Source organism: Dasypus novemcinctus, chromosome 20 (assembly GCF_030445035.2).
Source record: "Dasypus novemcinctus isolate mDasNov1 chromosome 20, mDasNov1.1.hap2, whole genome shotgun sequence".
In the NCBI taxonomy this organism is placed as follows: domain Eukaryota; kingdom Metazoa; phylum Chordata; class Mammalia; order Cingulata; family Dasypodidae; genus Dasypus; species Dasypus novemcinctus.
In genome coordinates, this window is record NC_080692.1 from 24,842,881 (window position 1) to 24,867,441 (window position 24,561).

The window sequence follows — 24,561 nt, forward strand, 5'->3', positions numbered from 1 at the left end:
TGGCCTGGGAGGAGACAGGTGTCCCCGGCCCTCCCAGAGGTGGGGCCTTGCAAGCCTACAATTTGTCAGGGAATCTCAGTCACCTCCTCTCCTCATGCAAATGGACCCTCCTCGTGCAAAAAAAGGCCCCGACAGCTGCTCCTTGGCCTCCAAGCCCTGTCTTCCCTGGCTGAGCTTGGCGCCGCACGCGCCAGAGAGGCTGGGGGCAGCCTGGCGCCTCTGACTCCTGCTTTCAGAGCCCTGGCAGGGCCCGTGAGTCGTGGGGACAAAGAGGGGGCCAGGTGGCCAGGCCTGGCCGGGAGGCAGGGGATGGCCCTCCACTTGCAGTCCCTTCTGCCTGAAACAGAGGCAGGCCTGTCCCACCCCACCCATTCCCCTGTACCCTCCCCCTACCTCCCCAGGATCAGACCCGGGGGCAGCTGGTTGGGGTTTGTCCAGCAGGAGGATTATCCAGATCAGTCCCTTCTAATCTCAGCTCCTGCCCGTACCCTCCCCGCAGTCACCGGAATCCCCTTCCCCTGAGCGAAGGGACATAGTTTTAGGTGTTGACATTGTGGCCACCTCTCACCCTAGTATGCTGGCCCCTGGACTGGTTGGTCAATGAGGCCTCACTGCCAAGATCACCACCATTGGTGGGGCCCAGTGGGTAGGGGGCACGAGCCGTGGTTGCTTCTGCTCCCTTGCAGCCCTCCCAAGCCCCAGCTCCAACCCTCACAGCTTTGCTCTAATCCCATGGGGCCCGATGCTCTCAGCTCTGCCTGCAGAGAGACTGACCGGGGAGGCACCCCGGTCAGCCCTCCTCCCCCTCCGGGCCTGTTGTCAGGGGCTGCTTCCCTCTCCAGCCCCACGCTCCCGCTTCCACCCCTCCCCTGGGCTGTGCCCAAGTCTCTGGGCACCGCACACCACCTTCCCCGTCCCTCCGCCCCACCTCTGCCCGCTGACGTCGCCGTCCTACCCTTCCCTGTCAGTGCTCTCCCACACCCCCACCCCAGCCGGGGCCAGGCCAGGCCAGCTCCTCTGGCGGCAGAGCCCCAGCAGGTGACGGGGCGTCGCGGCTGAAGGAGTGAGGAGGCGCCTGGGTACTGGAGCTGGAAACCTGAGAGAGGTCCAGTCAGAGCCCAAGTAAGCGGGAGCTGGCCTGGGCGCTGCTCTCTGGGCTTGGGGGCCTGAGGGAGGGTGCAGGCAGGGTTGGGGCAGGATGCACAGGACTTGGAACTTGTAGGGCCTGGCTGGGAAGGGGTGCAGTCACCCCAGTCACTTCCCTATTTCTTGGAGTGGGCGCCAGCCCTTATGAGGAGCCTGGTGTGGGGTACGAGGGACAGAAACGTGGCCTGATGGGGGGTTCCCAGCGCTGACACTATATTCCTCTGTAGGAGTGGGAGCTGCCCCTCAATCTGTCAGCCATGGGGGAGATGGAGCAGTTGCGGCAGGAGGCAGAACAGCTCAAGAAGCAGATTGCAGTAACCCCAGAGCCCTCCCACTGGGGGACCCCAGAAAGCACAGAACGGGGAACATGAGGGAGTCCCTGGCCTGCGGGGGAGGGGCTGGGTTCGCTCTTCTGACACCTTAGAGAGCCCCTGGTCTGGAAGTGACCAGCAACTTCCAGAACTTGGATCTCATATTTGAGACCCCCCAGCCTCAGAACCCCAAGCTCATCTACCTCAGAGACCCATGGACCTCCCCCCTCCCCGCCGGAGCCTTACCCTCCCCTGACGTCGTCTGCTTCCCCCCCAGGATGCCAGGAAAGCCTGTGCTGACATTACCATGGCAGAGGTGAGAGCTCCTGTGCCCCTGAAGGCAGGGCATGGGTCGGGGGAAGGGAGGGAAGGGTCTCCCTCATCAGCAACGACATGCTTTAGGCAAAGCATGTCCTTGGAGTGAGGAACTGGCACCAGTGAATTCGGTCAATGTTTAGTGAGACCCACTCGGGCCAGGCACCCATCAGACGCTAAAGATACCAAGACTCAGATGCTCACCCACAAAACAAGAGTGATTGCGCCCCCTCGCGGGGCCGTGAGGGTGAAGGGTAAAAATGCTTTGTAAAGGCTCTTATAGACACCAGGTGCTGATAATTGCCTAGTAAAGTTTTCATCAGTTCTAAGGTGCATATATTTTTTTCCACATTTTGAGCTCTCTGAACATCCAACAATGGATGATGGCTTACAATTAAAAGTGGCATGTTTTCTTTTTTAGTGATGTATAAAATAATGGTGCTTCATAGGGCTAATGGTATCTTAGATTGGATTCAATGTTAACAGGAGCAAACATGCACAGAACACTTACCTAAGTTGCTTCGGTACATGATTTCATTGAGTTTGCATCATGACTCTGAAAGGGTGGTGCTATGATAAGGCTCATTTTACAAAGTGAGGAAACAGACTCAGAGAAGTTAAGTAACTTGCCCAGACCACAAAGCCAGTAAATGGCAAGTCGAGCCTGATGCCTCTGGACCCCCAGCCTAAGCCTGGAAGCCAGTTAGAGTTTGAGGGACCTGGGAGCATGGGTGTCAGGAGGTGCAGTTCTGGGTCCTGGAGATGACCAGGACCCACAGTTAGATTTGGCCACGCCACAGAGGTGTGCCCCAGACAGCACCTCCCGGCTTGGGAGAGGCGATGGTGCGCATCTCTCTCCAAGTCTGTGTTCAGTGACTTCACTTTGGAACCTTGAAATTGGCCAAAATGGGAGGACTGACATCACGGAAATAACCTACCCCCACCCCCACCCCACCTGGTGGTTGTTATCACCTGCCAACACCCTGCTACGGGCGATGCATCTGTCTTCTGGGTTAGTTTAAGCTGCCCCTGGGCAGGGACTTATTTCACCAAGGCTGGAGGACAGGGGAGCCTGACCTACAGCCTGGCACAGAGCAGAAACTTGCACCCATCAGTGGCTGTGACATTGAGATCTGGGCAGGTACCTTGCTCACCCCTTTCTCTGCAGCTGGTGTCTGGCCTAGAGGTTGTGGGACGAGTCCAGATGCGGACGCGGCGGACGTTAAGGGGGCACCTGGCCAAGATCTATGCCATGCACTGGGCCACTGACTCCAAGTGAGGCTTGGGAGGTGCCCAGAGGGGAGGGGAAGGCAGGAAGGAGAACTTGGGTGATGTGGGGTGCCCTCTTCCCAGGCTGCTGGTAAGTGCCTCGCAAGATGGCAAGCTGATTGTGTGGGATACCTACACCACCAACAAGGTACCAGCCTGCCGCCCTGGCCCTCCGCCACCACCCCATTCCCGGGGGCACTATGCTCACCCGCACCCCGCTCCTTCCCCACCCAGGGGCTCCGCTCAGGCCCTGCCTCTGCACCCTGCCTGCAGGTGCATGCCATTCCACTGCGCTCCTCCTGGGTCATGACCTGTGCCTATGCCCCGTCGGGGAACTTTGTGGCCTGTGGGGGGCTGGACAACATGTGTTCCATATACAACCTCAAATCGCGGGAGGGCAACGTCAAGATCAGCCGGGAGCTGTCTGCTCACGCAGGTGAGCAGGACCCTCTTTTCCAGCCCCGAGGGGTCCAGGCCCCCGCCAGTGGCGGCTCTGCACCAGGGCACTGTCCTCTCACCACCCCCCAGGTTATCTCTCCTGCTGCCGCTTCCTGGATGACAACAACATTGTGACCAGCTCAGGGGACACCACGTGGTGAGGACTGCCGCCTGCAGGGGCTGGGGCTGGGAGGCAGGCCTGTGCTGGCCTTTCTCTATGACTCCTTTCTCCATCCCTCCCCGCAGCGCCCTGTGGGATATTGAGACTGGGCAGCAGAAGACTGTGTTTGTGGGACACACGGGGGACTGCATGAGCCTGGCTGTATCTCCCGACTTCCAATTCTTCATTTCCGGAGCCTGTGATGCCAGCGCCAAGCTGTGGGACGTGCGGGAAGGCACCTGCCGTCAGACTTTCACTGGCCATGAGTCGGACATCAACGCCATCTGCGTGAGCTCAGCTGCCCGGCACCACCGCAGCCCAGCCCATCCTGCCTTCCCTCCATGACTTCCCTAGCCCTGTTCTTTTTATTTTCAGTGTTTTACTTTAAAATAATTCCACTTCACAGAAAAGTTGTGAGACCAACAAAAAGAACTTCCATCTACCCTTCACCCAGATTCACTAACTGTTAACATTTTGCCACATTTGCTTTATTCTTTGTAGAGAAGTAGATATATGAAGACACATAGATCAATAGCTAGATAGCTATGTATTATTTTTTTTTCTGGGTCTTTTGAGAGTAAGTTGCAGACATGCCTCTTTACTCCTTGCATACTTCAGTGTGTATTTCCTAAAAACAAGGACATTCTCTTACACAAGCAGAGTATGATTTTTAAAATCAGGAAATTTAACATTACTACAATACTATAATCTACAGTCTATATTCAAATACCACCAATTATCTCAATAATAGCAATTTCTTTTTCTGTCCAGGATCCAAACCTGGAGCCCCACTTGTTTTAAGAGGAGTCTGGGACAACTCTGCCCCTTCTAGCTGGGGCCCCTGGGCAAGTGGCTGACCTCCCCTCAGCCTTGGTGCTCGCCCTGCGGCATGGCACGATGCCTGCCTGCAGGGGTGTAGTGAGGAGCAAATGAGGCTGTGCAGGGGAGCCGCGAGCATGCAGCTGCGGTGTAACAGGCCAGCTGTGAAGAGCCATGCTGCGGCTGCTTCCCATCCCAGGCCAGGGAAGGGACAGACAGGCTGAGGGAAGCAGCATGCCCAGAGCCACCAGGCCGGAGGCAGGAAGAGGGCGAGAGAGGCCGCGGGTCTGAGCCCTGACCCCTTGCTCCCTGCACCCTCAGTTCTTCCCCAACGGAGAGGCCATCTGCACGGGCTCGGACGACGCCTCCTGCCGCCTGTTTGACCTGCGGGCAGACCAGGAGCTGACGGCCTACTCCCACGAGAGCATCCTGTGCGGCATCACGTCTGTGGCCTTCTCCCTCAGCGGACGCCTGCTCTTTGCAGGCTACGACGACTTCAACTGCAATGTCTGGGACTCCATAAAGGGCGAGCGCGTGGGTAAGGGCCAGCCCCACCTGTTGAGTCCTCCGCTGAAAGAACCATCCCCGGCCCTCCCTCCCTATTCCGTACCCTCCCTCCAGCTCTACTTGCTGGGACCCACTCACGGCTGCTCCTTAATTCCTGGATAATGCTGAGCCCCACCCCTGCTATCCAGTACCCCTTGTTCCCAGTCAGGGTCTTCCCTCACAGAAACATTGCCCTATGCAGCCCTTCTCCACTGCCCAGTACCATGGCTGCCCCTTGCCAGAGGAGCTCCTTCTGGTCATCCTGATCTGTGGACCTTGAATGTCCAGTCAGTTCTGGGTTCTGGAGGTTTCCAGGGCATCACCTGAGGGAAAGGGCAGCCTCAGGGAGCTCTGAAAGTCAGCAGGCCATCTGGAGGGACCTGAGGCCCTGACTCCAACCTAGGGGCTTCTCTTGGACCAGCCTGGTCTAAAGTGGAATCAGATAGTATGCTTTCATCTCTTGATAAAGACCAGGGGCTGAAGGAAAGCAACACTGGCCAGAGGTCAGGATCCAAATCCTAATTCTGTTGCTTACTCTTGAGGGCTCTTGGGGGAGTCACTTCTCTCTGGGCCTGTTTCTTCCCCTGGAAACAAAGGGATAGGACTAAAGAGTCACCTTCCCTGTTTTCCAGCACCTCTCAAGGAACGGGGACACCACTCTGCCCCCTTGCTCTTCTCATAGTATGCTGACACTGCCAACTTTCCCTGTCCCTCCCTGCCACCTTTCTCTCCCAATCTCAGGTTCTTGGTGGAGACTGGTCTCAAGAGAAACTCCTTTCCTTAGGGCTAATCCTTTTTCAGTCTCTTCCAGGGGTTGATGAGCCCACTGCCCAGCCCATCCACCCTGGGATTCGCCCACCCCCACCCCTTCCAGACCAGCACTGGGAGACAGGCTGACTCTATCCCCTCTTCCTCAGGCATCCTCTCTGGCCATGACAACAGGGTCAGCTGCCTGGGGATCACGGCTGATGGGATGGCTGTGGCCACTGGTTCCTGGGACAGCTTCCTCAAGATCTGGAACTGAGGAGGCTGGAGGAGGGGAGGTGAAGGTCATGAAGACACTCAGGCCCCTCCCCCACCCCTGCCCCAATCCCCCTGAGGTTCTCCCACCAAGCTTTCTCCTTTGAGCGCAGTGGGAAGTGTGGGGAGTGTGCCTTTGGGAGGAAGCATTAGGGACAGAAGAAACAAAGAACTGCCCCATTTTCTCCCATGCCCTCCCCTCCTCATGACCCTGACAGCCTCTCCCTTACTGAGCGAGGACAACTGACCCCTCCCCAGCCCTTTGCAGGCCCAACAGCCTTCTAGACTAGAAGGGCCCATAAGCCCCCTCCCACGGCAACTGTATTTGCCCAGGCCTGGTGGCACAGGTGTGCCAGCTCTCTGATCCCAGCTGCCTTCTACTTCATGCTTTCCCCTTTTTCTACCTTCTCTTCTTTCCTAAAGCACCTGCAATAAAGTGTAGCACCCTGGTATGCCTGTGATGTTTGATATCCACCCCCTTCTGTTCCACAACCTGGATCTTCCTTCCTCCTCTTCACCCTCCTGGTCCTCAGCAGGAGAAGCCCCGAACCTTCTCCCTGAGGAAGCACAGGGAGGCCTGAGGGGCCTGAGCCTGAAGGCTCCCCTTCCCACACACTCTAGAGATTTGGGACTAGAACTCTGTGGGGCTCCATTCCAACTCCAGACTCCCCTAGAGAAAACAAATAGAGGGCCAGGTCCCTTCTCTCTGAGGAAGAAGGGAGCTGGGGTAATGAAGGGTCACTGTGCTTGGCTGCAGGCAAAGCCCAGAGTCAAGCCAGACCTAAGTAACAGGCCAAGGGGCACAATGGGGTGACAAAGTCATTCTCAATGGCAGCAAAGTCAGGGAAGGGCAAGAAGGAGAACAAGCCTGGAAGCAACACTCCACCCTGTCTTTCATTTAATAAATGTGTCTATTCAATGGGAGGCACTGTGCTAGGCCTTAAGGAGCTGTAGAAGACAGCATATATACTATTAAGTGCAATAAAGTGTTACAGATAGATACTGGACAGCTTCTGGGGAGGAATGTGGAGGCAGAAGCCCAATCTTCAGAGAAGAAAGGCCTGAGATGAGTCAGGAGAAGGTCTTCACTAGGTGGCTGGGGGAGTGTGTGTGCACATGCAGCCTCCCAATGGTATATATGTGTGTGTTTATGGAGGACAGCTATATTGAGAAGGAGTCAGATTATTAAAAGCCTTGAATGCCAGGCTAAGGAGTTTAGGCTTTATGTTGAGGACAATGGGGACCCAATGAAGAATCAGAATTGCAACGTGATCAGAATTGCAACGTAATCAATCATGCTGCTTAGAAAGCTCGCCCTAGCAGCAATGTAGGTTGATGAATTGGTAGAAGGGGAGACTAGAACTAGGGTAACAAGGTAGGAGGCAGGTGGCAAGAAATCCAGCGTGATGGAGATAGAGGGGCAAGGGAAAGAGATCGGGGAAAGAGTAAAGATAGTGGAATCACTGGGATGTGATGACCAAGTGCTAAGTTATGGGATAGTGAGAGGGAAGGCTTCCAGATGATGTTCAAGACTTGGGTTTGGGCAACTGGATGATAATGTTATTATGCACAAGGATAGGGAATAGGGAATGAAGAATAGCTTTGGGGGGAAGATCCTAAATTCAATTTTAGATGAACTGATGAAGTGCTTATGGGGTAGCTGAATAAAGGTCAGGGTCAGCAAGAGAGACCTGCAAGTCAGCAGAATATAGGTGAGCGACAACTAAAGCCACAGAAATGAATACCTGGGGAGAGCAAGAAGAAAGGGCCAAGGACAGAGCCTGGGGAACATGATGCTCAGAGGAATCGGTGGGGTCCCTTGGGCCAGGGAACAAGAGCTCTCCAGGATACCATTCTATATACAGAAGACCCAGTGCAAGGTTTAGGCATAACTTTTTAAAACATTTAAAATCACTTCCTTTAATATACAAGAAATATACAAGACACAAAGCCCAATCAAGCTCTCAGTCCCAAGATTGATAGTTTAGGGAGAGTCAAAGAAAACAAGCCTTTCTTCAGTCCCCAAGGGAAAGAAAGGGTGGGAGGACACAAAACATCAATAGATCCAGGGGAAACCCATGGCTGGGACCAAGCAGGGCCTAATGCTCTACCAAGGGAAAGTGCTGGTTTTCCTTGTCATGGTCCTGGCCTTGCTCCCATGCTCGTCCTCCAGTTTTCAGAAGTCGTCCAGTTCCCAGGATGGCCCCTTCCCTAACATTTTCACTCAGGGGAGAAGGCCGCTTACCCTGCAAAAGGCAGTGTGCAAGTGGGAGCTTGATCAGGAGAGAGCAGGTCTGGGTGTACGGATCTCCCGCCCGCTGGGTTGGATTTCCTAGTAACAGCTTTCACCCTTTCTCCCTTTACCTGTCGTGGTGTCAGGGTTCCAGGGGAGTTGTCATCCTGCAGGATGGTGAGGGGGGATCTCCCTAGTACCTTGCCATTTGGTTTCCGTCTATTTGGCTTAGAACCTAGGGTGGGTAAAGAGTTAAAGCAAGGACCCCAAATTAGGGACTTAGAATTTATTTCTCCCACCCTCAGGCATGGACCTTGTCCTAGTTTCTCTTCCCTAAACTTTTCCCTTAGATTCTGTACCTGAAGATCGGGGAGTCTGGGGGTCTCTCAAGGGCTTGTCTGAGCCCTGGCTGGCTACAGTGGTTTCTGTGAGCTGTCCTGCTGCCTCCTTGGAAAACACCTGTTTGGACGGGAGCTCAGTCTGGTTCAGAGGTGGCATCTGGTCCTCAAGGGATAACTGGGTGCCCAGAGACAAGTCCAATTCAGAAGATGAAGGTGCTTCCAGGGGAAAAACAGGTTCTGGGGACAGATTTGATCTGGGGGCTTCGGTCTCAAATATTTGACTCAGCTGCTTCACCAGTGGGCTTGGAGGGTCTAAAGGAAAGAAAGCAAGTGAGGAAGTGACCCTTTGTGATATAAATCATCCAACAAGGGGGAAAGGAGACAGGTGCCTGGGGATTCATGTCCAATTGGGTAAGGGAGTGCGAAGAGAGAAATCAAGGTGAGAGGGACAAAAGAGCGAGGTAGGTCCAAAGCAGGAAGACAGAGGTCCCTTTAAGGAGTCCTGAGAGAATGGCTTCACTGACCCCACCCAAGGAGGCTAGGTGACAGGTTCCTCAGCACCCTCTGGGCCAAGAGAACCTACCGCCTGTGCTGGTCTTCATAGGTGTCCGCACAATGCCAAGGGTAGGAGAGCGGGGATCTGAGTCCTGGACCTGATTAGGCCCCTCTAGTTTTGCTGCTGCAGGTAGGCTTGGCTGTGGAGAGCTCTCTACCTGTCAGGACCAGAGGCTAGAACAAGTCTGGGGCCATGGTTCTTCTCCCCACCCCAAGCCCCAAGCCTCAGGCCGACATTCCAAGCAGGAATTGCCAAGGTCCTCAGACATCCAGCCTAGCCCACACAGGAGAAGGAAGTAAAGAAGGCCTCAAAGCAGGGTTGGTGGTGCGCGGGAGGGCGCTCTCAGGGTCAGGTTAGGCTGAGGCCCAAGAATTCAGACGGTTTCTCTGGCTCCCCCACCCCGGCTGGAGTACCTGGATGGGAGTGCGCTGGATGCCGGCACTAGGTGAACGGGGGTCCGCCACTCGAGCCAGATGCTTGTTGTGCGGCGGAGGCCGCGCTGGGGTCACTGGGACGCTCTTGGCCAAGCCCATCTCTACCAGGACGAGTAGAGGGGGCCCGGCCCGGGGCGAGGAGGGGATGCCTGCGAGAAGTGACTCAAGCTCAGTCCTTACCGCGGCCATGTCCGACCCTAGATCACCCGTTCGTCCCAGTTTTCATTTGAGGAACCTCCCGGCCGCTGGGCCGGAGGCCTCGGCGGGGATAATGACGGGTGAGGCTGACGTGAAGCCTCATCCCGGGCCTCCAATTCATTCACTAATGTATTCAAAGCACTTACTGGGCCCCGATTCCAGGTTTGGGTCCACAAGCAGCTCGAGCCTCAACTCCCGAAGGTGAGTTTCAAACCTCCCGCCACGCCCCCTACCTTGATCCTATTGGCTGAGCCGACGTGGGCCCCCATAGGCCCGCCATGAGGGAGCCGCCCCCAGCGCAGGCAGTCATTGGGCTGAGAGGACGTCTATCACAGAGACAGTGAGGCCAGTGGACAGCGCCTTGGCCGGCTCAGGGGTGGTGCCTCCTTGATAACGGGACCTCTGTTCAACGTCGGGCTGCGAGTCAATTGTCAGACTTTGAGTGCCAGGTTTCGCTTTTGAGATCTGCAGTCTCAAAGAGAATTTTATTAAAAAGATAGAATAATTACTTATTACGCTATTACAAAACCAGTTGGGGACGGAGTTCTGTCGGGGTCTCCTGAAGCGAGAGAGCTAGCAGTCGTTATTGGTTGACGGAGTTATCAATCACTCGATCGACACGAACCCTCCCAAACGCCACCTTATTGGACAGCCCCTTTTCAAATAACAAGAAGACAATCACCCTTCTATTTTCCGATTGGACAAGTCCCCTGGAAAGTTTCTGGGATTGACTGGTTTGAACAACCGTCAGCTTTGGTTCTTCAATAGAAGGCACGCCAAGGGACTGGAGGTCTCCCAGAGTGGCAGCCGCAGAAACTCCCGGGCCCGCCTCGCCGCTTTACAGGCGCTTACACCCTGGGAGAGTGGAATTGGTTCCTTCGACTATCAATTGCACTAGGAGCGCTTCCCATTGGCTTTGGCCAAGAGTAGGGCAGGGGACAGAGCTCTAGTAGACAGGCTCCGCCCAACTGCCAATCTCGCGCGTCTTCCCTTTAGCGCATGCACCTAACGAGTCGTGTTCATTGGACGGGAAGGGCAGGGGGTGGGGGACTAGGCACGGTGGGAGCCGCTGTGTGTGGAAGAGCTGCTGCCGGTGTCATGGCGGAGCTGAGTGAGGAGGCGCTGCTGTCAGTATTACCGACGATCCGAGTCCCTAAGGCTGGAGACCGGGTCCACAAAGACGAGTGCGCCTTCTCCTTCGACACGCCGGTAAGCCCGCTCCCCACGCCCGCAGCAAGCACGACTTCCTTCCATCGCCCTGGTCATTCTGCCGGGGCCTGCAAGGCTTGGGCGACCGCCTCCCCGCGGTGCACCATGGGACTTGTAGTCTTCCACGCTCCTCGTCACCGTTGCTTTTCATTAGCTGGGGCTGTCGTGTGACTACCAGGCCCGGAAGCCGCCGCGCTCAGCTCGCCCGCGCCCTGCCTCGTGGAGCACTGTGGGGATTGTAGTCGCTCACTCCCCTCTGCCGTTCTAAGCTAAGGGCGCAACCCGGCCGTCGGACTACATTCCCCAAGTGATCCCTGCTCGGCCGTGCCTGTGGCGCATGGCTCTATGGGTTTTGTAGTCTCGTGTGGGAGGGATGGAGGCGACCCCCTCCGTTCTGGCGTGGAGGGTGGGGACCGCGGGTCCTAGGCGGCTAGTAGTCTGGAAGTGGGCTACGAAGAAAGCCGGTTCTGAGGAAGGCTGAGTTAGGGAGGCGCCACCCGTGGTTAATATAGACAGGAGCGGGGAGGTGGGTCATTGGTGGTAGGGAGGGGAGGAAAGCCCTCGTCATTTCTCCTTTGAGGTGAACTATGGCCGTAGCCCCCTCCCTTTTCCCCGCGCATCTCGGACAGCTGAGGGAACCCCATCTGAAGTATTCCCAGAGAAATGGTTTCTTTCCTGGGGAGTGCCAAGGCCCCTTTCCCATCCCGGCTCCCACTCTTGACTAGTTAGACAAAGCCACCACCCACACCATGCTTCACATTTTGCAGGCTCCACCCGGTGCCTCCCTTCCTGCAGTTCTGCCTTTCTGTGTCACCCTCAAGCAGAGACAAGACTTGGGCCAGGCCAGAGCCTGAACTGGGAGGGCAGCAGCCTGATTGGGATCCGCCCCCCTCACCAGCCCTCCCCTCAAGACTGCTGGGCCCTGCCAAGGGTGTTCAGCCAGACCAGCTCCCAGCCAGAAAACTGCAAGTCAGAGGGGAAAGGCTTCATTAATGCATCACCAGCGCTGAGTATAGCAGCATGATCTAAGGCTCAGTTCAGGATCATCACTGTGATTTGTGGCTTGCCTGATTTGCTAGGCCTCCATCTGGGCCTCAGATCATATGCTGCTTCTCTGAAGACTGGCTTTGGCTGAGGTAAAAGAAGACTCCTCAGAGCAGAGCCTCAGGGTGCCTAATCCTTGGAGAAATGAGCTCTTTTTGTTTTCAACAGAGCAGTTTCATCTCAGGAGAGCTCCCACATTCCTTTCAGGTTATCCAACACATGGATTGGCGAAGCATCATCTTTCTCAGGAGAGAAAGGTTTTACTTAATTCCCTGCAGATGAAGTCAGTGGGTCTCTCTTTACTCTCCTTAGTAACAGCTTTAAATAATCCAAAAGGGGTTTTTGTAATCTTCTGACACTTTCCTTCACTCACTCCAAGTCAAGAGGTCTTCAGTATGGCCTGGTTGCTTTGTTAACCAACTTCCAGCATATTTGATTATCTTCAGATTGGGTTCATGTGGAAAGGAACTTAGGTGACCTCACTGGTAGAAAGTGCACTATTTGTTCAAGAAAACTGCAAGTCCACACTGTTCTTCGGAATGGTACAGAGCAATCTATGGGACTAAGAACTGCCTAAAACAGTGCCCTATTTTAAATATCACAACAGAGAAATTTTCAAGGCCACTGGAGCTTTTATTCTAGGAAGAAGATACCTATTGTTGGATCTGAGGAAAGACTCCAATTTCCTCTCCATGGCCCTATTTACAAAGGAATTGGTGAACTTTTTCATCCTTAGGGAAAGCCCATCCACCCTCTTCAGTTGTGATTCTGGGTGGATTCAGGATGCTTATTTTTCCCTGTATTCTTTTGCGTTCTAGCTGTCTCAGCACATGTTGCCAGGTTGTTCTAGGAAAAGGATGGCATTGAGGTTGAAGGCAGATTGGATTTCAGTGGGTTTCTTAGTTATTGGTCCCAGAGAAGAGAGAGGGCAGGATGGTGACTAGGGAATGTTAGACTTCATGTCCCTGCTATGCGGGAGCCAGGTTCAGCTGTGAGTGCCAGACAAGGCATTGTTTCCCTGGAGTGAAGCTTCAGCCACAGAGGAGGGGAAAGGTTCGCACTGTGGGTTCAGCCATGTAGTAGAGTGTAGTGAAGAAAAGTATTGGTCTTGCTGGGGAGCTCAGGAGTTCAGCATCCCATTCAGGGGTGCTCTTCCCATCTGGAAGGTTTTCTGAACCATAGAGATCAGATCAGGTTTGTCTTAAGTGTTCCTGGTTTGATTTCAGTGACTGGCACGCAGGTCTTTCCTCTCCCAAGAAAGGATCTTTCCCTCTGTATCTCTGGCCCTGGACGTTCACAGCATTTAATCCTCATTTACTTTCCTGCTCTCTTGGTCCCAGGAAAGGTGAAGGGAGTACTCTGCAATTGAGTGGAGGGTTCTAAAATGCAAAGAGTAAGCAAGCAGGAAAACAGATGACAACTGGCAGGTGTTACTAAGCCCCCTTGTATCCTTGTTGGCTCTTAACAAAGTCATAGGAAGAGGTAGAGGGAATCTTAGCTATGTACCAGGTCCCACAAGGCTAAATAACTTGCAAAGTCCCCTTTGTTCAAGAGGTCAGGAGTATTTGAGTCCAGGTCTTTGGTTTCCCTACCTGGCCAGCTTCATCCTCCTTGTGTGTCGTCCTCTGCCTCTTGCCCTGCAGGAGTCTGAGGGTGGCCTCTATATCTGCATGAACACATTCCTGGGCTTCGGGAAACAGTATGTGGAGAGGCACTACAACAAGACGGGCCAGCGAGTCTATCTGCACCTCCGACGGACCCGGCGCCCGGTAGGGGCAGGGGGTGGGGCAAGGGCTGGGGCCAGAGCAGACATGGTCCACAGGGCACCCATCTGGAATCTCTCTGTTCCATTCTGATCTCCTATTGCCTCAGCCTCCTCCTTTTACCTATTTTATTTGTGTCATTAAAACCCAGCTCAGATGTTCTTTGGCTCCATTTGCTTCCTGTATTAACCTGCCCCATCTCCTCTGTCCTTCTCATTTGTTCCTTCTCTGGTGGTCACTGCTGATCCTGCCTTTCCTTCCTTGTTACAGAAAGAGGAGGACCCCACTACAGGCACTGGCGACCCGCCCCGTAAGAAGCCCACCCGGCTGGCTATTGGTGAGCACCACTGCAGTTGTCTTCTCTCTGAGTTGGTCTTTCCTGCTCTCAGGAGGACCAGGAAAGCCCCAAAACAATGGGCCTGAGCAATGACCCTAGAGCCCTGGAGGGAACAAAGTCAAGTGCTAAATCAGAGGAGGGACATTTCCCTCTGGAGTATGCGATTGCCCTGCTCTTCCTTTTCCTTCCCACCAGGTGTGGAAGGCGGGTTTGACCTCACCGAGGAGAAGTTTGAATACGATGAAGATGTGAAGATTGTCATTTTGCCGGATTACCTGGAGATTGCCCGGGATGGGTTGGGGGGGCTGCCTGACATTGTCAGAGATCGGGTATGAATGCCTTCACGTGATGTGTTGCACAAGCCCTAGAAAAGCTGGAGAGCAAGAGGGTGGAGGGTCCTGAGGGCTAGGAGTGGGTACTGTCTCTGACCCTCGGCTTCTTCCAGGTGACCAGTGCGGTGGAAGCCCTACTGTCAGCCGACTCCGCCTCCCGCAAGCAGGAGGTGCAGGCCTGGGATGGGGAAGTACGGCAGGTGTCAAAGCATGCCTTCAACCTCAAGCAGCTGGACAACCCTGCTCGAATCCCTCCCTGGTAAGGAAGGGATAGCCCCTCCTGGGGAGTCTCAGGGGAGCGGGGCAGGGAGGGAGACTCAGGGTAGGGGTAGATCTTGGGACTGACAGGGACCCGCAGTGCCCCCTGTCTTTACCACTTCCATGTACCCCTGACCCACACTGTAGCTAATTTTCTTCTCCCTGGGTCAGTGGCTGGAAGTGCTCCAAGTGTGACATGAGAGAGAACCTGTGGCTCAACCTGACAGATGGCTCCATCCTCTGTGGCCGACGCTACTTCGATGGCAGTGGGGGCAACAACCATGCCGTGGAGCACTACAGGGAGACAGGCTATCCGCTGGCTGTCAAGCTGGGTACCATCACGCCTGATGGAGCTGGTAAAACCCTCTCCTCTCCTCCCCCACCTCTGAACTTAAATGTGTTTTAATTTTTATTAATTTTACATAACTAGTACATGAGTACCTCCTCTTCATTAAAAAAAAAAAAAAAAATGAAACTATTGCAGGTAAAGCTAAATCTTCAATTAGCCACCCCCCAATCCTAGTCCCCGTCCTAGAGGTAACCACTATTAGCTACTTGGTGAGTGACCTTCCAAACCTACTTAGTTCTTTTTCCAACAGGGGTAAAATCATAATTAATCCCAACCCTCCTCCGGTTTCACCCCATCTTCTCCGACAGTCAACCCCAGAATGGCTCAGGACCTCACTGATATTCAAGGAAGCCAGAGGGTTACCCTTACAGGCCAGCCCCTATGTCCCACCAAGGCCCCTTCAGGACAGTCCTCAGCCACACCCCACTCCCCCAACACTGTGCCTGCCTTCTGCCTTAGATGTGTACTCATACGATGAGGATGACATGGTCCTGGACCCCAACCTAGCTGAGCACCTGTCCCACTTTGGTATCGACATGCTAAAGATGCAGAAGGTGAGAACTCTTCAGCTTGACCTTCTAATTGCTGCCTCTTTCTTCCTTGCCTGGTGCCGAGGTAGGGTTTTGGACAAGAGGTACCACAATTAACCCAGTCCCCAAGGATATGTGGGCTTTCTTTGAAGTATATTCTGGGATCACTTACTCATTCACTGATTACTTCCTGAGTATCTACTATGTGCTAGTCACTGTGGGAGAAAGATGGTGTGGTCCTTGCTTTCAAAGACTTTTCTAGAGGGAAAGGCAGACACTGGTCCCATACGCAAATAGGCGAATAATTACAGACCACATACAATGGGTACAATGAAAGAGAGGTAAAGGTGCTGCAATATTATCTAGTAAGGGACGTTTAGAGGATCTGGTCTAGAGGATCAGGGATGTTTCCCCGAGAAGTGATGTTTGAAGGGAGATCTGAAGGATGAGTGAGGGTAACTTTGGGATGGGAACAGCATCCCAGGTAGAGGGAATGGGGCCCGTTGACTCATGTCATCCCTCGTTCAGGTGGAGGCCTGATGACTAACAGGCCCTGGAAGGATTGCTTGTGGTCTTCCAGAATGTGGGCTAGATGGATCTACCGTACTTCCCATGTTTGAGTCCACAGTTGGACAATTTCTAGGCTCCAGCTGGGTGCATTGCTAGAGACCCAGGAGAGGTCAATGTGAAAAATACAGGGGTTGAATTTCTTGTCCTGTCTAACATGCCCCTTCCCATGCAGACAGACAAGACGATGACCGAGTTGGAGATAGATATGAACCAGCGGATTGGCGAATGGGAGCTGATCCAGGAGTCGGGTGTGCCTCTTAAGCCCCTGTTTGGGCCTGGCTACACAGGCATCCAGAACCTGGGCAACAGCTGCTACCTCAACTCCGTGGTCCAGGTGCTCTTCAGCATCCCTGATTTCCAGAGGAAGTGAGTGGTGCCCCTCCCACTCCTGGCCCCTTGGCTCTGTACCCCTGACCTTCCCGGCTTCTCTCCTGGTCGCCAGCCTCGGGCACACTCGGCCTTTAGCCGCCCTCAGTGCTCTGCATTCTATTCCCATCTTAGAATAGTTCCTTTTAGACTATGGCTGGCATGCTGTGAGGGGAGCAAATTCTATAACTGTACCACCAGTACCCAAACCCACCCAACTCTCACTGCAGAGCAGAACAACAAATCCCAGGCTCTCTGTGGCCTCCTGCCTGACTCAGGGGTTCGCAGGTGGTCTTTATTTTAGGCCAGTGACATCAGATGAACACCTAATATGGACACGTAGCACTTGGGGAGAGAGGGTTTTAGAAACTAAGATTTTGTAAAGACAGGCAAATTCTTAGCATAAATGAGTTTGCTGTCTAATGGGGGGGGGACCTAAGGCATATGTGAAAACTTAGAAATCTGTTAATATGCTACAAACTATATCCTAATCTCAGCTGCCTTCTCCTTTCCCTGGCTTTGTCTTGGGGAGGAGGGAGGGAAAGAATGCCTCAGAGCATGCACGTTGACCTAGTTGTGAGGGGGGAAGAACTGGTTGCTGGGGGGATGTGGACCCCAAGATTCAACCACCAATAACTCCCCACTCTGGGGGGAGCCAGTTCACGGAAGTCAGTAGATAACTCCCTTTCCTTTTCCTCTGAGCCCAGGCCAAAGCCCCTCCAATTATCCTTCGCTTGGCACTTAGGTATGTGGATAAGCTGGAGAAGATCTTCCAGAATGCCCCAACGGACCCTACCCAGGACTTCAGCACCCAGGTGTACGTAGCCAGCTCCTATATACCGAGGCTGTGGAGAGCCTCACTTGCAGCTGTGTGCACTTCCTCTCTTCCATGACCACATGGGGTGGGGAGCAGTATGGCCCCTGGCCTGTCATAAGCTTTCTTCTAAGCTTCCTGCGTCTTGTGTGTGTTGTTGTTCTTGAGCTGGGTTCTTCTGGAAACTTAAGATTTTTCACATTTTAGAGAGTTGTCAAAGGAGAGTCATGAGCAGGGGTTGAGTTGGGGAGGAAAGGATAAAGATTGCTATCAAAGGGTCATTAGTGTTCAGTTCTAAGCTAAGTGGTTCTCTTGGATGTCATCTCAGGGCCAAGCTGGGCCATGGCCTTCTCTCTGGAGAGTATTCCAAGCCAGTGCCAGAGTCGGGCGATGGGGAGCAGGTGCCAGAACAAAAGGTCAGTCTGAGACTCTGTCCCTTTCATTATGGGGAAACAGAGGTCTGGGAGATGTCTAAAGGCCACTTGGTAGCCTCTGAGCCCCAGCTGAGTCCTTGCCCTGGTTGTGCCTAGGAAATCCAAGATGGCATTGCCCCTCGGATGTTCAAGGCCCTCGTTGGCAAGGGCCACCCTGAGTTTTCCACCAACCGGCAGCAGGATGCCCAAGAGTTCTTCCTTCACCTTATCAACATGGTGGAGGTAAGGACTTGGAAGATGGCAAGGGGGTTGGGGGAGCGCCTTCACACTCATCTATCTTCGGTTCACTCTCTTTCTCCTGCCCTCTGTCAGCCCCAACCCAGTCCCACCCACTGTAACCTGACAGTCCACATGCACTGAGCCTTCCCCATGAGGAGCATTTGCACCTGAAGAGAATAGTAAAGCAATGATCTTGCACTCAGTAAGTTTGCAGCCTAGTTAAGGATATACTCAAAACAGTAGAGAGGGAAGTGGATGTGGCTCAAGTGATAGAGCTTCTGCCTACCATATGGGAGAACCTGGGTTTGATCCCTGGGGCTTCCTGGTAAAAAAGAAGCAGTGTGCCTGTGTGGCGAGCCAGTGCCTGTGCAAGTGCCCACGTGGTGAGCCAGTGCTCACACAAGTGAGTCATGCAAGGTGATGACGCATCAAAAAGAAAGACGAGGGGGCAGTCAAGGTGAAGCACAGCAGAAGCCAGGAACTGAGGTGGCGCAATTGACAGGGAGCCTCTCTCCACATCAGGGGTCTCTAGGATCGAATGCCGGTGAATCCTACAGGAGAGAAAATGAGAAGACAACACAGACAGCAAAACAAAACAAAAACAATATGTCAGGGTGGGAGGAGGGGATGGGGGAAAATAAGTAAATAAATAAATATTTTTTTAAAAAGTAGTATGAGAATGCTTATTGCTTATAAAGAAAAATATCAGCATGTTCCAACCCAGTCTTGCAGTGCTGTGATGGGACCAGAGTTGGTGAGGGGTTGTTAAACAGGGAAGGCTTGTATATATTCTTGCATCCCCCTGCCCCTTATGTTAGTTTCCCTTCTATTGCCCTCTCTTCCTGACCCCCTGATGAACCTGCCAGGCCCCCATTCCATGCCCTGGCTGCCCAGACCTGCCCACTGTGCCTCTTTCCTATAGAGGAATTGCCGGAGCTCTGAAAACCCTAATGAAGTATTCCGCTTCTTGGTGGAGGAAAAGATCAAGTGCCTGGCCACTGAGAAGGTTAAGTACACCCAGCGAGTTGACTACATCATGCAGCTGCCTGTGCCCATGGACGCAGCCCTTAACAAAGGTAGGTTGCTCGGTCAGCAAGGCCTGGGTGCAGCTGGAGGCTAAGGTCTGTGAGGAGTGCTTGGGCACCTACAGGCCCAGAGCCCTGGGCTGACCAGTCCATGGGGTGCCCTGTTCCACCACCCGGAGGATCTAGCTATCGGGGTGGGTAGGATTCGCCTCGCCCTTGGTTTGTTAACTGAGAAAGGGAGGCAACCTGCATCAGCTGCACTTGGGGAGGGTAGAGAGCCAAAGCCATCACGGTAGGATGAGGCTCAGGAAGGGAAGGGGCAGCACCTTGTGATGATGGCTCACCCATCAATTCTCTTGCCAGAGGAGCTTCTGGAGTATGAGGAGAAGAAGCGGCAAGCTGAAGAGGAGAAGCTGCCACTGCCAGAACTAGTTCGGGCCCAGGTGCCCTTCAGCTCCTGCCTGGAGGCCTACGGAGCCCCTGAGCAGGTGGATGACTTCTGGAGCACCGCCCTGCAGGCCAAATCGGTTGCTGTCAAGTGAGTCCTCTTGGTCTCGGCCTAAGGCTTCAGGCCTCTCTCAGAGTAATCCCAAGAGATAACTTTTGGTCTCTTTCCTCTTTTATCCCTTCCTGGTTGGAATCTCAGGGGTGAATCCATAGGGACTGGTAATTGCCCTGAGGGAACCAAGGGGCCCTAGCAGGAGTAGACCTGGGTCACTTCTCTTATCTTGTACTATTCCCTCTCCACTTCTCTCATGGGGCAGGGTCTGCTTTCTTGTAAGAGCCTCTCTTCACTCACTCCCTTGATCTGGTAGAGCACAGGCACTTAGTACCTGTGGTGGGCAGGATTTCCAGCAGATGGCCTTACTTTTTGCTTAGCCATGTCTTTGGCACAGGCTTAGGATCAGAAAGAGTCCTTTGGTCTGAAGGAAATTCAGCTACCTGCCCCTTTGCTGCTCCTGCCAGTAAGGCTTCCATCGCTCCTTATCTGCAGAGGCTCTGTACCTGCCCAGGGGGACAGAAGAGTTTGAACAGCTTCTGCGGTAGTAGGTCTTCTCCCCAGGAGAGGCTGAACCCCAGGGTGGGGGTTTCAGGAGAGGAGAGCCTTGGGATTCTCTGTACCAGGACATTCTCTCTTCCCTAGGACCACACGGTTTGCCTCATTCCCTGACTACCTGGTCATCCAGATCAAGAAGTTCACCTTCGGCTTAGACTGGGTGCCCAAGAAACTGGGTATGGTGGCTGGGAAGGGAGGTTAAGCAGAAAAAGAGCTCACCACCAGAAGGGGACCTTAACACATGTAAAGCAGCATCTCTTTGATTCTGCAGTTATGATTTGCAACCCGAAGTGATTTTCATAGTTTTATTTTCATAATTGGTTTTCATTTTGGTAATCTTGAAACAACTTTCATGGATCTTACAGACCCCTAACAACTGTAATTTGAGAGCTACAAGTTTAACTTCATTTTCTAGATGAGGAAGTTGAGACCCACAGAAGTATACAATTCTGTTGCATTCACCAGAGTTCCCCTTCCTTGTCTTTAGCTCATCTAGACCCAGGACTCCCAACTCCCAGACCCACTATTATTTTTATTACACAGCAGCTCCTCAAATTGGTTCTGCTCTTAGCAGCTGCTTGTTACAGAGCAGTTCTGAGATTGGGGCAGGGCTTTGAGATTGCCCACAATGCTTTACCTGGGAGGACCTCAGCTGCTGACGTGACACTTCTCCTGCTGTTCCAATTGCAGACGTGTCAATTGAGATGCCAGAGGAACTCGACATCTCCCAGTTGAGGGGTACAGGGCTGCAGCCTGGAGAGGAGGAGCTGCCTGACATTGCCCCACCCCTGGTCACTCCGGATGAACCCAAAGGTAGCCTTGGTTTCTATGGCAACGAAGACGAAGACTCCTTCTGCTCCCCTCACTTCTCCTCTCCGACATGTTAGTGACTCTTTTTCCTGCCTGTCTCTCCTTTGCTGATGGGGACCTTCTCTGCCTTGCCTTCCCCAACCCTGTCCTTTGTGTTTCTCCTGTCCTCCCTTTTAAAGTTCCTCTGTCCTCTTTTGATGGACCTGGGGACCAACTAGAGCACTCTCAGCCACATGGGGTGGATGGCATTCGCACTGGCTAATGCCTCTCTACCCTCATTGCCTCTGGGTTGGTGGTGGGGTGGAGAGGGAGCTCATGCTCCAGGAACAGGGCCCATTCGTGAGAAAGGGGAGGGATCTAGAGCCTGGATTCTGTGCCTTTAGAATACTGAACTCTTATTTTGTGTGGCCATTTTAGTTCTGGAGCAAGTCTGAGAAAAATGCATGAACGGCGGTTGGGAGAGGGCTGGGGGGCTGGACGGGGAGGAAGAGGGCAGGTGGTGCCCCGCAGAGTCAGGTCCCTGAACCCACAATTCCCTCCCCCAGCACCCATGCTGGATGAATCGGTCATCATCCAGCTGGTGGAGATGGGTTTCCCTATGGACGCCTGCCGGAAAGCCGTCTACTACACAGGCAACAGCGGGGCCGAGGCGGCCATGAACTGGGTCATGTCACACATGGACGATCCCGGTAGGTAGGGGTGGGCGGTAGGGCAGGGGCAGGGCTACCATCCCCCTCTAAACATGACCTGTCACATCCTGACAGATTTTGCCAACCCCCTCATCCTGCCTGGCTCCAGCGGGCCTGGCTCCACAAGCGCAGCCACCGATCCCCCACCTGAGGACTGTGTGACCACTATCGTTTCCATGGGCTTTTCCCGGGACCAGGCTCTGAAAGCTCTGCGGGCCACGGTATGGGCTGTCTCTTCTGAGGACTTGGGGCCTTTGGGAGATAAAGCAGGTGGAAGTGAGATTCCATCCTTTGAGGACAAGGGCTATGGGTAGGGCGTGTCCAAGGCTGGGGCTCTGCCCCTTTGTGACTGTGATGAAGGAGCCAGGGCCCCAGAACTTCTTAGAAAAAGTAATGCTTCCCTTCTCTCCAAGAACAATAGTTTAGAGCGGGCTGTGGACTGGATCTTCAGTCACATTGATGACTTGGATGCCGAAGCTGCCATGGACATCTCAGAGGGCCGCTCAGCTGCTGACTCCATCTCTGAGTCTGTGCCGGTGGGACCTAAAGTCCGGGATGGTCCTGGAAGTAAGTGTCCCTGGCAAAACAAGACAGGCCTGGTGGAATCTAGCTCATCCACCACTCCATGACCCTTGTTCCAAGGCAGCTTTGCGTTCTTCAAGGGTCAGAGGGGTCACATGCTTCTTTCCACTAATGTAACTTCCAAGGGTGGGGTTCTAGGAGGCTGAGATAGCTTTTTGACCCCATATATGCCCCACAGTCCGTGAAATTCTTGTCTTGACTTTGAACTAGTAGATATCTCTTTGGACTGGCACTCAAGGATTCCTCTCCCATTTTCTTCTCTGCCCTCTCTCTCCTTCCCTAGAGTATCAGCTCTTTGCCTTCATTAGTCACATGGGCACCTCTACCATGTGTGGTCACTACGTCTGCCACATCAAGAAGGAGGGCAGGTGAGGGGCATTGCACATGGGGAAATGGCGGTGGGAATGAGCAGGGGCACCCTGGAAGTCCTCAGGATATTTGCAGGAGAAGGTAAAGGACTGCCTAATAGGGGGCACAAATTCACCAGAGATGAGAGAATCCCTTAATGCCGGGGTTGGCAAACTATAGCCCAAAGCCAGCCACCTGCTCTTGTCAATAAAGTTTTATTGGAACACAACCACACTCATTTTATGTACCATCTGTGGTTGCTCTTATGCTCAGCAGGAAGTTGTAGTTGTGTCAGAGACTAGATGGCCTGCAAAACCTAAAATATTTACTGTCTGTCCCTTTATAGAAAAAGTTTGCTGAGCCCTGACTTATAGGAATGGATTGGGGCAAGGGTGGGGGTTGTAAAGATACTGGAGGGTCTGAAGACACAGAGTAGGGGAAATGGCCCTTGTGGGATTGGGAAGCTCCAGTCAGGCAGGTAGCAGGTGGACTGAAGGTTTGGGGTCCCAGTGAATATTGGGAACCTTTGTCCCATTATCACCAGGATCCGCTCTCCAGAGGTTATGTCTAAGGGACTGATGATGCAACTTGGAATGTCCACTTTGTTGATCCTTTTCTGTTGCTTACTCCACTTTCCCAGATGGGTGATCTACAATGACCAAAAAGTGTGTGCCTCTGAGAAGCCACCCAAGGACCTGGGCTACATCTACTTCTACCAGAGAGTGGCCAGCTAAGAGCCTGCCCTCACCCCTTACCACTGAGGGCAGGGGACAGACCACCCGGCATGAGGGATAGAGACTGAGGAGTGGATCTCAGCCCCCCCTGCTCTGCACCCTTTTTCTTATTGTCCCCAGCAGCAGGGAAGAAGCTGGAGGCCATGGGAGAATGGCCAAGCCAAGGGAAGGGGACACCCTATAGACTTTGGGGATAGAGCAGGAAGGGGAAGGGAGGGGGCCTACTGCCTACCTGGAAGGAGACTTGGATGCTTCCCGCCCCTCGAATCCACAGTGCTCTGCTTCTCTGTGTAATTGCCCAGCCTCCTGGTGTGGAGGGGGTCTTACGTGTGTGTGGGTGTAGCTTCGTGCATCCTCTTCTAGGGGAGGGTGTGCCCATGCGCCCCTCCCCCTTTGTGTTTGCTCCCTGTGTGGTTGGCACGGGAAGGGTCTGAGGGAAATGGGGACCTTCCTCACCCTCCTGCCTCAGTCTTTTCTCCACCCTGTCTTTTCCCTGTCCTCTGGAAAATGCCAAAATACACGATGTGAATAAAAGTACAATGGCTAACTTGCGTCCTGTTTGTTACCTAGGTAGCCACTTATCGTCCCTGGGGCTAGCAGGCAGGCCAGTTTCAGAGAACTCCCTGCCCTGTCCCCTTGTCCCCTCCACAGGCAATTCTTTTAATTTTCACTAGTCCTGGAACTCTGGGAAAATTGGTACGAATTGGGGACCAGAGGAGGTCATTTATGGCAGGAGAGATCTGAGGGATGGGGCCAGGGCTGAAGGAAGCTGAGTGGGGTTGTCAGATCAGGGTCCATGGGGTGGAGTGGCATGAAGGCAGAGCACAAAACAAAGGATGGGCAGAGTGGAGGCCTTCCAGCAGGCACACAGGTCGAGGCCCAAGGGGATAGTTCTCAAATGTCCTCAGTGGCTAGGGTGCCCTGGCCGGCCCTGCTGTCTTTGGTCAGGCCCTGGCCAGCTGGATTAGAGTGGAGTACTGCTTAGGGGGCCTGCAGGCTTGGGGTCTGCCTCCTCAGCAGCACAGTTTCAGCTGTGCCCATGTGAGCTGCCGCTTCACTCAGGGACTAGACTTTCCCTGGGTAGGTCAAGGGTGCCTGCTCAGAGTTGGAGAGGTGCCCCTCTAGCTGTGGCCGCCCTAGCGCACAAGGGGCCCAGCCGGGCTCCGGTCCCCAGCCAGCTCCTCTTGGAACCGCCTCTGGCCCCCTGGGAGCCGGAGTCGTGAAGTCGGGGGTCGCCTGCGCCCTAAGTCAGGCAACTGAGGCTGAGGCGACCGAGCGCCCCCCACCCCCGCCCCTAGAACGTTG

General features: G+C 53.9%; 3 protein-coding genes across 7 annotated transcripts; 2 read left to right on the top strand and 1 right to left on the bottom strand.

Moving 5' to 3' along the window:
• Window positions 1-42: 42 nt before the first annotated feature.
• GNB3 (G protein subunit beta 3) lies at window positions 43-6,476 on the top strand. The gene is made up of 10 exons (XM_004448510.5): window positions 43-1,122; window positions 1,374-1,460; window positions 1,735-1,773; window positions 2,941-3,047; window positions 3,126-3,189; window positions 3,315-3,477; window positions 3,570-3,636; window positions 3,726-3,927; window positions 4,780-4,996; window positions 5,922-6,476. The coding sequence occupies exons 2-10, from the start codon at window positions 1,404-1,406 to the stop codon at window positions 6,026-6,028; spliced, it is 1,023 nt and encodes a 340-aa protein (XP_004448567.1). The 5' UTR covers window positions 43-1,122; window positions 1,374-1,403; the 3' UTR covers window positions 6,029-6,476.
• Window positions 4,106-10,600, bottom strand: CDCA3 (cell division cycle associated 3). Of its 4 annotated transcripts, XM_058282695.2 has the most exons (7): window positions 10,469-10,600; window positions 10,020-10,251; window positions 9,568-9,737; window positions 9,182-9,311; window positions 8,617-8,910; window positions 8,389-8,492; window positions 7,929-8,270 (listed from the first exon to the last, which is right to left on the bottom strand). In XM_058282695.2, the coding sequence occupies exons 3-7, from the start codon at window positions 9,685-9,687 to the stop codon at window positions 8,124-8,126; spliced, it is 795 nt and encodes a 264-aa protein (XP_058138678.1). In that variant the 5' UTR covers window positions 9,688-9,737; window positions 10,020-10,251; window positions 10,469-10,600; the 3' UTR covers window positions 7,929-8,123. The 4 variants fall into 4 exon arrangements, with proteins under 4 accessions (XP_058138680.1, XP_058138678.1, XP_058138679.1 ...); XM_058282697.1 differs by lacking the exons at window positions 7,929-8,270; window positions 10,020-10,251; window positions 10,469-10,600 and adding exons at window positions 4,106-4,267; window positions 9,933-10,007; XM_058282696.2 differs by having other exon boundaries at window positions 10,020-10,600.
• Window positions 10,601-10,772: 172 nt separating this feature from the next.
• USP5 (ubiquitin specific peptidase 5) lies at window positions 10,773-23,803 on the top strand. Of its 2 annotated transcripts, none has more exons than XM_004448502.3 (20): window positions 10,773-10,995; window positions 13,683-13,808; window positions 14,073-14,139; window positions 14,335-14,468; window positions 14,585-14,730; window positions 14,901-15,085; window positions 15,538-15,632; window positions 16,351-16,544; window positions 17,290-17,361; window positions 17,687-17,774; window positions 17,889-18,014; window positions 18,934-19,087; window positions 19,400-19,574; window positions 20,181-20,269; window positions 20,784-20,906; window positions 21,449-21,592; window positions 21,668-21,813; window positions 22,006-22,159; window positions 22,458-22,542; window positions 23,163-23,803. In XM_004448502.3, exons 1-20 carry the CDS (start codon window positions 10,786-10,788, stop codon window positions 23,254-23,256), a joined length of 2,607 nt encoding a protein of 868 aa, XP_004448559.2. In that variant the 5' UTR covers window positions 10,773-10,785; the 3' UTR covers window positions 23,257-23,803. The 2 variants fall into 2 exon arrangements, with proteins under 2 accessions (XP_004448559.2, XP_004448558.2); XM_004448501.3 differs by having other exon boundaries at window positions 10,775-10,995; window positions 20,784-20,975.
• The last annotated feature ends 758 nt before the right edge of the window (window positions 23,804-24,561 follow it).

What these genes read in the sequence shown, in the direction of transcription:
- GNB3 (XM_004448510.5), top strand. Translation starts at nt 1,404, where the DNA reads ATGGGGGAGATGGAGCAGTTGCGGCAGGAGGCAGAACAGCTCAAGAAG. An exon ending in GGAGCTGTCTGCTCACGCAG is followed by an intron (nt 3,478 to 3,569) that starts GTGAGCAGGACC and finishes ACCACCCCCCAG; the next exon opens with GTTATCTCTCCTGCTGCCGC. An exon ending in CGGACATCAACGCCATCTGC is followed by an intron (nt 3,928 to 4,779) that starts GTGAGCTCAGCT and finishes CTGCACCCTCAG; the next exon opens with TTCTTCCCCAACGGAGAGGC.
- CDCA3 (XM_058282695.2), bottom strand. Translation starts at nt 9,687, where the DNA reads ATGGGCTTGGCCAAGAGCGTCCCAGTGACCCCAGCGCGGCCTCCGCCG. An exon ending in TATGAAGACCAGCACAGGCG is followed by an intron (nt 8,911 to 9,181) that starts GTAGGTTCTCTT and finishes TCTTTCCTTTAG; the next exon opens with ACCCTCCAAGCCCACTGGTG. An exon ending in CCAGACTCCCCGATCTTCAG is followed by an intron (nt 8,493 to 8,616) that starts GTACAGAATCTA and finishes TACCCACCCTAG; the next exon opens with GTTCTAAGCCAAATAGACGG.
- USP5 (XM_004448501.3), top strand. Translation starts at nt 10,786, where the DNA reads ATGCACCTAACGAGTCGTGTTCATTGGACGGGAAGGGCAGGGGGTGGG. An exon ending in CTGGGTGCCCAAGAAACTGG is followed by an intron (nt 20,270 to 20,783) that starts GTATGGTGGCTG and finishes TTCCAATTGCAG; the next exon opens with ACGTGTCAATTGAGATGCCA. An exon ending in TCACTTCTCCTCTCCGACAT is followed by an intron (nt 20,976 to 21,448) that starts GTTAGTGACTCT and finishes TCCCTCCCCCAG; the next exon opens with CACCCATGCTGGATGAATCG.